This window comes from Dysidea avara, chromosome 4 (genome assembly GCF_963678975.1).
Source record: "Dysidea avara chromosome 4, odDysAvar1.4, whole genome shotgun sequence".
NCBI classification, from domain to species: Eukaryota; Metazoa; Porifera; class Demospongiae; order Dictyoceratida; family Dysideidae; genus Dysidea; species Dysidea avara.
The window spans coordinates 38883526-38900099 of NC_089275.1; the positions used below are offsets into that span (position 1 = coordinate 38883526).

The 16574-nt window shown below is 36.8% G+C and overlaps 1 protein-coding gene across 1 annotated transcript; it reads right to left on the reverse strand.

Moving 5' to 3' along the window:
• Positions 1-3324: 3324 nt before the first annotated feature.
• On the reverse strand, positions 3325-16574 carry LOC136253990 (putative leucine-rich repeat-containing protein DDB_G0290503). The gene is made up of 7 exons (XM_066046634.1): positions 16540-16574; positions 15920-16252; positions 14461-14526; positions 13945-14070; positions 9935-10009; positions 7252-7317; positions 3325-4398 (listed from the first exon to the last, which is right to left on the reverse strand). Exons 2-7 carry the CDS (start codon positions 16214-16216, stop codon positions 3427-3429), a joined length of 1602 nt encoding a protein of 533 aa, XP_065902706.1. The 5' UTR covers positions 16217-16252; positions 16540-16574; the 3' UTR covers positions 3325-3426.

Below are 16574 nucleotides of genomic sequence, written 5' to 3' on the forward strand. Positions count from 1 at the left end.
TCACGTGAGCTATGACCAAAGCCAAGGACACACCCTTATTATGATGCTGAGGTGTTTATCACTGCCCCAAAAGAAAACGTGTAAGAAACGAGAACAATACTACATCAGTCGTTGTCTCGACGGCCATTCGGGAGGGGGGCGGAGCAGGCCAAAGAGTGGTTGGCAATAGAAGTCACATAGTGGGATTCCAAGCATACAATACGATTATCTGTGTTGTATACTCTGCATGAGGTTTACACAGTAATAATAATAAATAATAATACGCATGAATGGCACGGGGATACCCCACGCTGAGACATAAGCAACACAATTCTATTAGAGTGCATGGTCATCAGTTGGCTGGAAATCTCAAGCAGTCTCGTTGTGACAGCGATATTGACCATTAAAGTGCCACTAGATTGTTTTACTATTCGTTTTACAGAGGAGCTTTTCAGATGTAACCATTTAGTGATTCAGGCATATTAAAAAGATGTCAGTGTAGTTCAACAAAAAGCATGCATAGACTGTGGTAAAGCACTCTGTTACGGTCAACTAGTACTTCCTTACTAAGCAAGGCCGTAGTAGCACATGGTCAAGCCAGTCAGGCCAAAGCCTGACCACTTTTGCAGATATATACTAGCTATCAATCTATTAATTTGTGAAGAAAACTGACAATGTGCTATCCATGAAGTATTAATAGCTGTTCCACAGTGTGAAGTTTGCTACAAGAATGATGAGCGGTTGACTCTGATTTAATAGTGACCGTTTCTATACATCAAGTCTTACCTTTCGGTACTTGTTTTGAGGTTTGTGGTTCTGACCAAAACCAACTGTAGTTCTCTTCTATAATATCAATATAAAATTTATGTCATTGACTTTCAGGGACCTTAACTGAACAAATCTATAAAACTAGCTTTGTTCCATTATACTAAGGAAATTTGTGTGAGTTTACTTGATGTAACTATATGATCCTTGTTCAGTGATCCCTCATTGCTTAGTGAGATTTTTTCAACACTCCCTGCTCCATAGTTTAAATATCAATAAGTCTACAGTAGCTATCAGTTTATGTAAATTACTACTGTGTGTAGAATGTGTGTGTCACTACTACACCAAATTACTACTGGTGTCCATTCTAACTTATACCTATGTATAAATCCTTGCTGTACTCTAGTACTACAACACACACACAAGATACTAACTATAGGTACAATCTGATCACTGAGCATACGTATATAATATACATCAAGCAGGCAGTGGTTGTACATGGTGCAACCACCGGTTCTGCCACAGCTGGAAACAGGTGGATTACCATACATTATGTCAAACTTTTAGGTTTGCAACTGCAAGAAAAAGGTAAACCCAAGTAGAATTTTCTTATGATCAGCTATGTGCTCAGAAAATTTAATTCCAAAGTCAGCTGAGAAGCACACATGTTGTAAATAACATAATATCTGCAAAGTATACTACTAGTGCACTCCCTGTGAGAATAATAATTATTCATGGCTTTATTACATAGCTACATAATTGTAGAGAAATTTTGAAAGCAAAATAATAATCAAATTATATTAGTGTTTTGGTTAAGTCTTATTTCTATAGCACCACTTACTCCATCACTGGTCATAACCACAACTTTAGTTTGTAACAACAGCATTTTTGAGCATTGTAAACTAGTGGCATGACCATAGCCCACTGCTAGAAATAAGGTCACAAAGTTCACACAGTGATCATCCATTTCTGGTACCTATAGATTTTGCAAGTTATACGGTAGCTAATGACTTCCTCAATAAAAATGTGGCATATGGTGAGCTAATATCTAACTGTTGTTTCTACAGTAGTACTGTAGCCCAAAATGACTCACCTAGCTATCTTTGGCTTGTGTGTGAAATATTATTTTTACAGGCATCTGATAGCTAATACAACATACACATGCATACTTTGAAGTAAAATATTTAAAGTTCAAAAGATACAATAAATATATACATCGTGTATTGGACAGTTGTATAGTATATACAATGTGATGTCTATACCAACGTTGAAACCGGGTCACTACTGCTGACCCGGATGACCCACTGACCCGGATAGCAATCCGGGTCAGACCCGGATGTGACCCGGATTGACCCGGATTAATAAAAGCCGAGACGTGTTTCGGCTAGTCTCGGGCGAGCGAACGAGTCTACATTTTGAGCGTTCGATTCGTGTTGAGTAAATATTGCAACTTCAGCCTAGCTGTAGGTTGAAGACCAAAAAAAAAAAAAAAAGGTCTTCACCTACTGACAATAGCTACCCCTCACCATAGATACCCTCAGTTTCGTGCTACATACTGCACTTACTAACAAATAGGCGTGGCTGAGCATATGTTGGTAATGCGATAAGTGGGTGTGGCTCACGAAAGAACTACGCGATAGCGTTTATAAGTTCCACGTCGTCAAACGAACAATTTCGTTTCTCACGTGATCCAATCCGGGTCAGACCCGGATAAATTGTAAACCGGGTCAGACCCGGATGACCCGGAGAAAATGTGACCCGGATGACCCGGATGACCCGGATGACCCGGATGAACCGGATGACCCGGATGAACCGACCCGGTTTCAACGCTGGTCTATACTGTACTGTTACAGCAGCAATTTCCATAAAATTGCATTCGTTATTTTTATTAATGTCTTCACATTAAGTGTAGCTAATAGATTTCTGAAGACATTTCATTGAAAACCTTTTTTCTCATGGTTTTTATCCAATGTCTTTAGTTCACCCACATTAGTTCAGATCCTGGATCTGTCTAAACATGGTCTAACATTTATAATATTGTTATCCGTATAATTTTAACTGGCTATAATTATACGTACTTACATATATATATATTAATACAGTGTCTGAGTGTAAGTTAAAACACAAGCATATAGTATAGGTCCTTCAGGAATTATTGCTTGATATATACACATTTTGATGACCCACAAAAATTTCTTCCCTTGTAAAAATGTGTGTGATCCCTAGAGATAATTATTATATGCAATGAACCTACATCAAAGTTATACAGCCTAATTCTAAGCTGCATGAGGATCACAAAGTGATCATGAGGCACATGTGACAGTGTGTATCTTGATCCTACTTCTCCTTTTACTCATTATTTTATGCATTTTAGTATATACATGCAATCACACTTGGAAAGTGAAAATGATGAAGGTATATACTTTTCTCACTTTACAAACTTAACTAAACCCCAAACTCTACCTTGCAGGTAATTTTCAATGCATTGCACTTAGCTATATATGAAAAACAATAGTATAATAATTAAACATACAAGTAGATAATACATACTAAATATGACATACATGTATACAGGTCTAAATGACAATGTGTGCATATAGCTAAACAGGCAATATATTACAATATGGAAACAATATGCCAACACAAAGTATTCTAATCAAGCTACCTAGCTACGTATACGTATTATATAATGCACTTGAGTTTTAACTGTAATTTGCCAATTTTACAATGATAGGAGTAGAGCACCTGATGAAGTGTTTCAATCTGTTCAATATGGGCCTCAATAATATCCACCAGGTCCTGCTTTGAACATTCTAATATCAGTTGTTGTTTAAAGCACTCGATGCCATTCTTTCTGATGGTCACTTCCGCAATATTTCTGGTGTCTTGGTTCAGTGAAGAGGTATCATCTTCTGACTCCTCCTTTTTGTTTAGATTGGCAAGTATTTCTTGTATTTGTTGTAAATTCTCTAATGTGTTTTCCATCTTTCCTTCAATATTACTAAGTTTGGTATCTTTTTCCTGAACATGACTTTCCATCTGCTCACATTTTTGTTGATACTTTTCAATTTCTTGTTGATGTTTGCTATGATCAAGTGTTGTTTGTGTTTGTTGTTGTGATAATGTTAGTTTCAATTCAGTTATTTGTTTTTGTAAATCTTTGTTTTGTGTTTCAACATGTGCAATCTTCTCCTTCTTTGAGTCCAAGTTACTCTCCACTTGAACGGTCATAATTTCTACTTTGCTTTGTAAACACTGCAAACTGTTCCCAAGCTCACTCCTTGCAATTTCTACCTGAAGTTGAGCCAGTTGTTCATTTAGATTCTTGTTTTCAGCTGTCAACGTCTCAATGGTTTGTCTTTGTAATGCTTCCCTTTCTTTAAGCCACTCCAGCTCCTTAACTTGGCCTCTTAGTACGTCACATTCTGACTGTAATTTCTTCATAGTCTCTTCGTAAAACATGTCTTTTCCTTTAGCACTCTTGTTTTCTAACTTAAACTGTTTATGAAGTTGCTGTAAGTCTTTATCATCTGTTTCATTGCCCTTTGTTGTGATACTGTGCAGAAATGGTGTAGATAGTTGATGGAACTTTTTTGAAAAGGTTGGCGATGACTGATTTGAAGTTTGATAAAGTTGATCAATACATCCAATAGACTAAATGACATAACAAACAGCACAATCAAAAAGTTTCCAATATATTATACAGAGTTTGATTTTAATTAGTGACCCAATAGCTAGGTTGGAAAATAAAAATAAATTTCAGCTGTGCAGAGTGTTCAGTATATGACTGCTCCACAAAGTATTTCAACATTTATGAACATAGAGCTGAGACTAGCAATGTCTATTTACACTAACTCTATGCTGCTACACCTATGACTACTTGTAAAATATACAGGACATCTGTAGCCATCTTATATAGTACTAATTGTAATAGCTTTCGGACAGGCTGCTGTATATACTCAACAACTCTAGCAGTGCAATTGCCAGTAAAAATATTTTACCACCTACTCTTCGCTAAGAGATCATCCATCATTTTTAGCATTTTCACAAGAATACAGAAAGCATAGTATGACAGAAAGTACACTAGGGGAAAGGAACTGTATGTTTTCTTTTCAAGTAAGTTAGTCTTAGTAATAATAAAGCACTACTGTTCAGTTAGAATGTTATAATTAAAGGTGGTAGAACTAAGCAAGTCTCAATTACAGCTTCTGTGGCTGAATATGCGGCTAAGTACATGTAATATACATGAGGCTCCAAATAATTGTTATATACCAACATTTTGTCAATGCCTACTTTCTGACAAATGCTAAGGTTGAAGCAGTGAAGAAAACTGAGGTGATTATTCATATAATATACTTGAAAGAAGTTTGAGAAAATGTGGATGATCCCGTTTCCAATAAATAAAGATGTTCAATAGATAACAATATCAATTCATTCAACAAAATGTATGCTCCAGCTAGCAGATCACTAATAGCATATTATTAACTAGCTGTCAATCACTACCTAGTTACATAAGTTTGGTAATGTCTTCAAGTGCTTAAATCCATCGTACAACAAGTAAAATCATTCAAGTATTCTTGTAGTGTAACAGTAGTGAATTACTCATTTCTTGTACAGTGTGAAAACAACTAAGTAGTAAAAGGAGTGCGCCCTTAAAAATCCTTGGTGAAACAAGTTGTGAAATCAAAGGTGGCAACCAAGAAATGACTGCAACAGTGCTAATGCCAATCAATTTAAAAATGGCCATGGTGCAATATTAGCACTAACATCATTACAGCCATTTCTTGGCAGCAACCTAACTTTTTCATTCAGACTTTCGCACCCCTTTTTACAGCTTAGCTGTTTTGCGTGGACTTCATTTTTTTGTATAGTAAATACACCAAAAGCCAGCCATAAATTGGGAGATTGTTTTTACCCAATTTCTTCTTATCTACAGGCACAATTATGATTGTAGAAGACAGAAAAGTTACAATAGTATTGTAGTGTGTATTGTAGTGTATGTTTTACTTAAGTCCATACTTACCAATGGATAATCTATGTGTCTATGATCTTTTAAAACTATATTATGACTAGTGCATAAACGAATGTTCTGAAATTTGAATGTTCGTTCATTTGGGAGCATTCGAATATGGATTCATAACAATCAAATCCTTTGTGCGGGTGCCCCAATGTATTATAATTATAGGTCATATGCAGCTGAAAAAGTACAGGACACAACACGCCAGGTGTCAAGTTGTTAACATATACTTCACCATTGTTTGCACTTATTTAACAGCCTGCTGTCTACAGTCAGGTGCATGTGAAGCCAAAAATGCTACATGCAACGCTAGAGTGCCAGGTGTGAGGTTGATTACAGTGATAAACTACTATACCTTTCACTACTGTTTACACTCACTTTACTGTCTATATATATATATCAAAGAGTATTTCAACAAGTAAGTGTATAGAATCCTCACAACAATAAGTCTTACTCCATAGATTCAATATTTTGATTGTGGGTTTTAAATATTAGAAACATTGCAGTTTTTCATTCAAACATTCGAATGCTTAATTCTAGCATTCGTTTATGCACTAACTATGACAAAATAAGTACAGATGGTTAAATGTAGACATTAAGTGAGTTAAGCAACTAACAACAGCAATCCAGTGGAAGTCCCAGGGGCAACCTTTTGTTCAGTTTTCTGCTACTTGGTGACTGTTCTATAAGAGTATTTTGACCCTAGGATTTTACATTATATTGGCTTTCTCCTTGTAACCCTGTAGCTATCACTGAGATTTATTCTAAACCACAAATGGTTTGAGCTATGATAGTTAACCTATACACAAACTGATTTTCAAGCTATTTCCATAAGTGGTTTACCTGCAAGCATGACAAAATAGTGCTCTGTGTTACATAGTAATTATCCATAACTCCGTGAATGGTTATCAGATTGACACTAAACTTGGTGCAACAATGCATCCATCATGTACGCCAAATTTTATGGCAACTGAGGTACAAAATTGCATTTTACACTGGCTTTTGTAACATTTGCAAAAAGACAAAGATTAGGCCCCCTTAAATGCAAAGAATTGGGCCTGACTTTCAGGGCTTGTATTTCAGAAATGCATATGGTAATTTACTTAGATTAGGTTTGTGGGAACATCTATAATGCAGAAATCATGTGTTTACAAAAAGGACTATGAAGCTATGCATATGTGAAAATGCGCTTTCTTTCATCCTGTCAAAATAACCACAGTTTGGTATGCTGGCTTTCTTGACTGCACGACACACCTATTTGCTTTAACAGGGGCTATGTATACAGTGCACTTACTCTATTCATTCCAAGATCAAAACATACTGTGCATTGCATGCCTTGTTATAAGTTATATTTTGGGGATTGAAAATCATCTGTCAGCTATGTATAATTGCTTTTGTGAAAATTTTGCCAATAGAGCATGGTGTGTTTTTATTCTTCAAATGACATACCAAGTACCCTCTGAACAGTACTCTGCTATATTAGAACTTACATTTCTAAAGGTCCTATCTTGGTGGCACATGTTTAGTGGTGAATAATTTAATCCATGAAGCTGTTGCTATAGCAAAACATACACGATTACTATACATACATGAACTTTCAACCAGACATATGCATGTACTATACAATCCATGATTATAATAGGAATTTTATTTTATTAAAGATTATTATAACTATTATGGTAATTTTCTGTGGCTAGTTCCTCAGTAAATTACACGTAGTGTAGACAGAGTGGCACATTTTGTCCATTGGCATTATGTAAAAGAGGAAAACTAATTACAGGGGGTCTATGAGTAAAAGTCCCCACATGCTTATTATAGTCCTGTTAACATTAAAGACACCTAAATTTCACTACATTTAATATTCTACCTGTAAAAAGGAACCATTTCAACCAAGCATTAAGTTCGTAGCTAAAACTAAAGCTATTTAGCTATAGTTAGGCACAAATCGTGACCAAATTGTGGAAAATCACCCTTATGGGCGCATTTGACATAAAAATATTCAGTTCTAAAACTCAGCATTATAAGTTAAATTTCTACCTATTTAAGGGTAGAATAAACTATAGATACCTTGAATTATCTTAGAAATTATTTTAAAAGTGTTTCCTGCTATAACAGCATCATGCTAGTTTCAAAACTCTCAGGCACAACCATCAGGATGATTTTCCAAAATTCATTACATTGCTGTATAGCTAGCTGCAAAAGGAACTTTTGGTGAATTTGGTGAGTGAGCAGTGTTTTGTTAAACTAAAACCCACCAAATTGTTTGTCCAATACAAATCAGTATTAGCTACTAACAAATTTGCTAAACCTTCTTCTTGCCAAAATCCTATCACAGCAAATTCGCCACCAAAGTTTCCTCCTGCCAAACTTTCCAGCTATAATACGGTAATATAGTTTCTCTATAACAGACACTTTAAAGTTTTTATTGTTATAAACAGGTTGTGCTTTTTCAGTGGTAAAATTGTGTAGTTTCCACCATCTTCTTCACTAGCCGGCATGAAACTTTCAAGACTTTTGTCTGGGTAGATTCTTTAGATGAAAAGGTGGTCAGCAAGGGCGGATACAGGAACTGGCAAGGGGAGGGGTGCAAATGAGTTCATATCCACACCATTAAAAAGGGAAAGTACTTTGAGCAGCTAGTATATAGCTAGCTACAACTTGTTATAGTTGATGTATAAACACAGCAGCAAATAATCACCTCTCAGTAGTGTTTATTGTTGAATTTTACTATTTAGGCCATAGCAGAAGGTTGTGAAGTCCTCAAAGCATTTACAAAAGCTATTAATGCTGCCAAACGATAATTATTTTAGAGGCACTTAATACGCACAAAAGTGTTGGGTGACAGTTTTAGTTTGGTTTAGAAGTAAATGGGAGGAGATATGTCTCCCTTTCAAAATAAGAGTATTTAATATGTCACTGGTGCTCAAGCAATATACTGATTTTGGTTTTACTTGCAAGTGCTAAAAGGAATTGGCAGAGGGGGGATTTGCCCCAAATGCCCCATGCTGGATCCACCATTGGTCAGGACCTTTTGTGTAGTGTGATTACATCATGTTACGCAAAGTATCCTGAAGATGGGGGTCTGGAGACATGCCCCCGGATATTATAAAGACTGAATGTGGAGTGGAAGTTCTAATAAACAACACTATATATAGTACAGTAGTTAAGCAACAAATTTTGCAAGAACTGTTTACTTTGTGATTGAAGTACCACATTTTCTGTGGAACAAGTAAGGTATACAAAACAATTAGCCAAAATTAGTGCCTTACAGTGTGTTTGGGAACTGCTAAATTGACCAATGAGACCAATAATTATTTTAATCAGCTTGGAAACCATACAAGAGTAATTGAAATTATATGCTATTACAGGCAAGTAACATCTTGTACATCTATATGACTTCATACAGCACAGTCTCCTGTATGACATGGATGGACACCTCCTTGTTGATCTGATCATCCTTTGCATTCTTTTGTGGCTTACATGTACATTTTTGGGTTCTTATTATACCATAAAGTCTTTTTAATTAAGCACACATATATTATGTTAATTTGTTGTCCTTCATCATGGTTGATAAGCACATGTGAACAAACACAAAGCTCCAACACAATATGCTGTGATACAAAAAAGAAATGTTAGAGGTGTATCAAATAATTATGTGAGGCTCAAAATTTCACCTATTAATTGGCTACCAATGACATGGATTTCACTGTGCTTACCAGCAAAATGGTCTTCTGCTGTATAAATGTGTTCTCTGTCATTATCTGCACAAAGGATTTCCACAGAAACTGGACTTTTAGTATACGCGGTGACTGCACATCGCACCACCCCAAGAAAGTAAATCCATAAACACTCACAACGAGGTTTTTATATCAGGCACATGCACTTAACAACTATACATTAGATTATACTATTTTTTAAGCATCTGCAAGAGACTCTACGGTAAGGTGGCTGTTCTTTATAGTATCTCAATCCTGTAAAGATAATTAGTCTGGTTTTAAAATCACTTGTGGTGAATCAATACAACAACTGACTTTGTGCTGTATTAATTTCTCCACACTACACATAATCATGTTTAACTTTCCATATAATACAGTAAAACTCCATAACTGTTCGTTTTTCAAGTAGAAAAAAAATAGTACTGTTAGACATCACATTTTAATTTACTCAACTTACGTTAGCACAAGTAGAAGATGTGTCCAGTGAAGAGCATGATGCATTTAGTGGCATAGAGCACCATCTGTTCTTTGTCTATAAACAATGAAGGTATTTACCAGCATTAGATTTGAAACACACAGTAAAACGTTTGCTCCCTGCTTTGATCAAAAGGCTATAACTCTTATTACAAACCAGTAAACTGATCAATACCACAAGTATAGTATATAAGGTACATATCTGTATATCAAGACACACGGTAGTGTGTCGTGCAGCCCAAGAAGCCGGCGCGCCACACCGTGAGTATATTTACAGGAAGAAAGAAAATGCACTTTTCACACCTTTGTAGCTCCGTGATTCCTTATCCGATTGAAACCAAAATTGCTACAGAAGTGCCGGCTAGGTAGGGGAGTCCACATTCCAAATTTGAAGAAAATCACTAAAGCCATTTCTGAGGTACGAGCGGCCAAAGTTTGGGGGTTTTTTCTTCGTTTTTTTCTTCTACTTCTTTTCGCACACTTTGCAAAATCCACCATAAAACGCGAATGCGTGCTCCAATTGGGCTGACATTTGGCACACTAGAAGGGCTCATTAAGGCGAATCTCAGTACCAAGTTTGGTAGGAATCTGATGAACATTCACGGAGTTACTATTATTATTATTATTATTATTATTATTATTGTTAATTAATTAGCAAAGCCCACTAGGGGCAACACGCTAATGAGCATTACAATCACACATTATATTATATTACTTACAGCGTTCTTAAATGTTTCAAGATCTATTGTGTCGATGTTAGGAATTTGAAGGGAGTTCCATTGAATAAATGTTCGAGGGAGGAAGGAGTATTTGTACACATCAACTCTTGTTTGCAATTGAGTTAGCTTGAGAGGATGTTGAGCACGGGTGGAGGACACTGGAGTTGGTGACGGTGTTTTTTTTTTCCCGGGCTTGATGGACTGCGCTTTCCTACCACCCCCAGCACAGATTGTAAGTGCTGGACAACTGAACAAAATTAAGCAGACAAATGGGATTCCACAGTCACTAAGTCCACTGACTGTGGAGTCCTGGTGTAAACACCAATAGAAGACCGTGCCCCACGAATACACTGAATTGCCGAGTGTAACAACGAAAAGCTCGGGCAACAACGCAGCCAACCCAGAACCACAGAATAATCATCTCCCCACTTTGTGGCCAGAAGAGAAGCAAGTCGCTTATAAAAAACAGTAGCCTCATGGGCTAAACCGCCAGTGGCAGCCAAAACAATTGGAGTGAAAGTGGCATGCTCCACTTCTCGAACCCGCTGACCATAAGCACGATGCTTAATCCTTTCATGCTTCCTAAAGGTGGACGACAGAGAGGAGGAACTATTAGAAGGAGCAAAAGGGTTAAAAACACGGACATCAATGAAACATCTCTCCGAACGACCACCCCAGAAACCGTTTACAGCTGCATCCAAACGAGCCGAATCCTGAGTATTAGAGGTGGCAAGTTGGTGACGGTAAGCAATGATCAGGTATTGCTAGTAAGTTCCTGACAATCTTGAATAGGAAGGAGTTATGACCAATTATTTGCATAAAATAAGGTCGAAGTGGAGAGTTCAGCAACCAATCAAAAACACCACTCTGTAAAGAGTTCAGCTATACAAACATGTTATAACTCTATAGAGAAAGTTATAACTCTATAGAGAGATCAGTTAGAAACAATTAGTCATCCAGTAGAGAGATCAGCTAAAAGACATCACCTTATAGAGAGTTTAGTTACAAAGGAACCACCATGTAGAGAATTCAGCTGTAAACATATCACCCTGTAGAGAGTGCAGCTATGAACAGATCACCCTGTAGAGAGTTCAGCTAGAAAAAGTCATCCTGTAGAGAGATCAGCTAGAAGGATCACCTTGTAGAGAGTTCAACTACAAACAAATCACCCTGCAGATATTTCAGCTATGAACAAGTCACCCTATAGAGAGATTAGCTAGAAGAAGTTACCTTGTACAGAACTCAGCTACAAAGAAACCATCATATAAAGAGTTCAGCTGCAAACAAATCACCCTGTAGAAAGTTCAGCTACAAACAGATCACCCTGTAGAGAGATCAGCTAGAAGAAATCACCTTGTAGAGAGTTCAGCTGCAAACAAATCATCTGTAGATAGTTCAGCCAGAAACAAGTACACCCTGTAGAGAGATCAGCTAGAAACAAGTCACCGCATAGAGAGAGCAACTACAAAGAAACCATCCTGTAGAGAGTTCAATTACAAACAGATAACCCTATAGAGAGTTCAACTACAAACAATTCACCCTGTAGAGAGAGCAGCTAGAAGAAGTTATCTTGTAGATAGTTCAGCTACAAACAAATCACCCTGTAGAGAGATCAGCAAAAAGAAGTTACCTTATAGAGAGTTCAGCTACAAAGAAACCATCATGTAGAGAGTTCAGCTGCAAACAAACCACCTGTAGAGAGTTCAGCTACAAACAAATCACCTTGTAGAGAGTTCAGCTAGAAGAAGTTACCTTGTAGAGAGTTCAGCTACAAAGAAACCATTCTGTAAAGAGCTCAGCTGCAAACAAATCACCTGTACAGAATTCAGCTACAAACAAATCACCCTGTAGAGAGATCAGCTAGAAGAAATTACCTTGTAGAGAGTTCAGCTACAAAGAAACCACCATGCAGAGAGTTCAGTTGCAAAAAAATTACCCTGTAGAATATCCAGCCACAAACAAATTGCCCTGTAGAAAGATCAGCTAGAAGGAGTTACCTTGTAGAGATTTCAGCTACAAAGAAACTATTCTGTAAAGAGTTCAGCTGCAAACAAATCACCTGTACAGAATTCAGCTACAAACAAATCACCCTGTAGAGAGATCAGCTAGAAGGAGGTATCTTGTAGATAGTTCAGCTACAAATGAATCACCCTGTAGAGAGATCAGCTAGAAGATGTTACCTTGCAGATAGTTCAGCTACAAACAAATCACACTGTAGAACGATCAGCTAGAAGAAGTCACCTTGTAGGAGTTCAGCTACAAAGATCAGCTAGGAGAAGTTACCTTGTAGATAGTTCAACTACAAACAAATCACCCTGAAGAGAGGTCAACAAGAAGAAGTTACCTTGTAGATCGTTCAGCTACAAACAATTCACCTTGTAGAGAGAGCAGCTAGAAGATGTCACCTTGTAGAGTGTTCAGTTACAAAGAAACCACCATGGAGAGTTCTGTAATAAATATTATATGTATTATATATATGATTTGTATATTTACTGATAAAATCAGAATTATTTAAAGTACATCTGCTTCATCTTTTCTTCTTCCTGTGGTAAAGAAAAATGATAGGTTTAAAAATCCCCAAAGCCAGCCATAGGCCAGATTTGGGATATACAAATACAAAAAGAAGTGAAATCTAATCCAAAACAGCCAAGCTGTAAAAAAAGAGTGCGGCCCTCAAAAAGGCTATGGTGAAAAAGATGTGAAATCCAAGGTGGCGGCCAAGAAATGGCTGTGATGGTAGGTTAATAGTAAAAATTTTAATAACAACAATTCAGGTGAATTTTGGTGCCACTTGGTCTTGGCACAAAATTCACCTGAATTGTCATTATTACCATTAACCTACCATCACAGCCATTTCTTGGCCGCCACCTTGGATTTCACATCTTTTTTCACCATAGCCTTTTTGAGGGCCACACTCTTTTTTACAGCTTGGATTAGATATATTATTACAAGATACAAGAAAATATGTCTACTGCACTTGTGTATGAACAAGCATGTACTTTCTGAAAAAAATTCTTGGTTGGTTGGTTTGATTTCACAACTTTTAAACTAAGGTTTTGAAGACAGGCTCTGTCTTCCATGTTCACCCTCCAGTGCCTAACTGGTAGAGCAACAATGTTAATAGTAATGATGACATAAAACTACATGTAATTTTCAAAATTGATTAGTATTAATATCATTGCAGTCATTTCTTAGCTGCCACATTTGATTTCACAACTTAAGGATTCCATTGTTAGATTTCTGATTACTATGAATTGTATTTATATGTACTTACGTCTGATATTTCACCAACAGCAATTCCACTAGTAGAGCTATTGTCACTATTATTATGGTATCCATTCTCCATCATCTGGTGACTTTTTGAACTTTGTTCTGCCATTAAAATATCTACAGCAGATTTCTACAAACATATTACACAATGAATATACTCCGAACTATATACAACTATGCTATCACAGGTTGGCAACTTCATAGAAGACCCTAAGGCCATGCATCCTAGCCATGCAGGACTAATTTTATTGAAAAAGTATGCAGCTTTACATTGTTACTGGTAATCTAAAGAGTTCAAAGTAAAACAGGATGATCATGTAATCAACAAAAGTAAATATACAAAATATAAAAACATGATCTAGTACTGTATATACATCTTATCAAGAGAAATGTACATATTTGGGTACTTTAGTTTCTCAATCATGCGTAGCTTTAAGACCTGATACTCCATTCATGGAGTTGTCATCAACTATGTAGCTAGAACTATCTAACTATGTAGTTTAAGTACATACATACATACCTGCTTACTGAACACTCTTTTTTTCACTTTGTGGGCAGCCCTGTGAGCCAAATTCTTTTTCTTAATCTATAAACAGATCCCTCTTAGTTAACATAATATGTACCATATTATACGTGCACACACACACAACACAACATGTACATATACACAGAGATATACAACCAGATTCATGCATAATTATTGTGTGTGTGTGTGTGTGTGTGTGTGTGTGTGTGTGTGTGTGTGTGTGTGTGTGTGTGTGTGTGTGTGTGTGTGTGTGTGTGTGTGTGTGTGTGTGTGTCAACGTGTGTGTGTGTGTGTGTCAACGTGTGTGTGTGTGTGTCAACGTGTGTGTGTGTCAACGTGTGTGTGTGTCAACGTGTGTGTGTGTCAACGTGTGTGTGTGTCAACATGTGTGTGTGTCAACGTGTGTGTGTGTATCAACATGTGTGTGTGTATAAACGTGTGTGTGTATCAACGTGTGTGTGTGTATCAACGTGTGTGTGTGTGTATCAATGTGTGTGTGTGTGTCAACGTGTGTGTCAATGTGTGTGTGTGTGTGTGTGGAGGGGGGGTGTACATAGCTATACGTGTATCACCAAACAATTACTTTATTTTTGGTATGATTTCAGAGCTCCCAGAATCAAACTACATGCACCTGGAAACTAACTCAATCTCACTCTAAACTAACTACCACCTGATTAAAATGATTCCTGATAGTGTTGTTTTAGTTCTAAGGAACTAGAACTAAATCTAGTTTTAGTACAGCAATTTAATTCCAGTTCTAGTATACTAGAACTAAACTAAAATTGTGGTCTATTTTAGTTCTAAAACTAAAATTAAACTAAATTTCTTTCGAGTTTTGGTTCAAAAACTAGCCAAAACCTTTAAAACTTTTAGTTCAAGAACTAGAACTAACTAACTCAAGCAATTCTACATAAAAGGTATTGTATACTACAACCACTTAACACTTTTCTTTGAAGATGGTGATGCCTGTAAATTCTACCATAAAACATTGTTATATTCAGCATAAATTCTGCCTATTTAAGTTCAGTTCTATTAGAGCTTTTGTTCATTTGTGCACAATGGCAAGTGGAAATAGTGCTGAACATCAAAACACCAAATCTAAAGTTTCTGGAAGTCTAGGGGATGCTACCAATGTTAGTATTTGTGAAGATATCTAACACTAAAACTAACTAAAATGAAACTAATAACTAATACTAACTAAAATTACAGAAATATGGGGTACCAGAACTAATACTAACTAAATCTATGGTGGAATTGGTGTACTAGAACTAGAACTAAAATGAATTTGCTGTACTAAAACAACACTACTGATCACTCAAACAATGTATAAGATTTCACAGACCGAGATCTGACACCTGATAGTTAAAAACATGCGTATATGATTTCACACAGATCATTCACTTAAGTACATACTGACAGGTAAGTTAATGCAGCTTAGATGACACCTACATACCACATGTATGGCATCTACAGCTGATAATGTTTCCAACAGTTCCTGATGATTGGCATGGTTTGTGCTGTTGAGTGATTCTTCCAGTGCTTCAAGGAAGTCCTTTGGCTTCTTCAAACACTTATTGGTCAATTTCAATGACAACTTGTAGTTGCTGGTCTCTCCTTTCTGAAGTGGTCCAACATAATTGTCATAGTAGTCTTGGCTGCTGAGGACACCTCGTTTCACCAGGTAAGGACCAATCACTTGTACATCCAATAACCTGATGATGCTCGGGTAGTAGTTCTCCAGCGATGACATCAGACAGCCAATTTCTATTCACTGCTGTATAGCTAGCTATAAATTAGGAGGTGAAAACACCCAATTATCCAATGCATCAGCGGAAAAAAAAACATGCAACAATAAACTGTTTGTGGATGGCTGGCACAAGGGCTGGCACCACTATACGTATACATACTTAGCTATCTGTGTAGCTGTAGCTACGTAGATACAAAAAAAATGCGAATCGATTCAATACACTAAAGCTAAATACAGCTAGCTACATACTGTAGCTAGCTGTTGGTCAATCAATTGAGCTGAATTCATTACATCTCAGTTGTCAGCTAAAGAGTGTCAGTACTTACATGAAGATTCCGGTAGAGAAATTAGCCACTTAATA

Coding starts and splice junctions, on each gene's coding strand:
- LOC136253990 (XM_066046634.1), bottom strand. CDS start 16,216: ATGTCATCGCTGGAGAACTACTACCCGAGCATCATCAGGTTATTGGAT. Junction 14,071..14,460: donor AAAGAGTGTTCAGTAAGCAG/GTATGTATGTAT, acceptor ATATGTTTGTAG/AAATCTGCTGTAGATATTTT. Junction 4,399..7,251: donor AAGATAGGACCTTTAGAAAT/GTAAGTTCTAAT, acceptor TATGTCATTTAG/TCTATTGGATGTATTGATCA.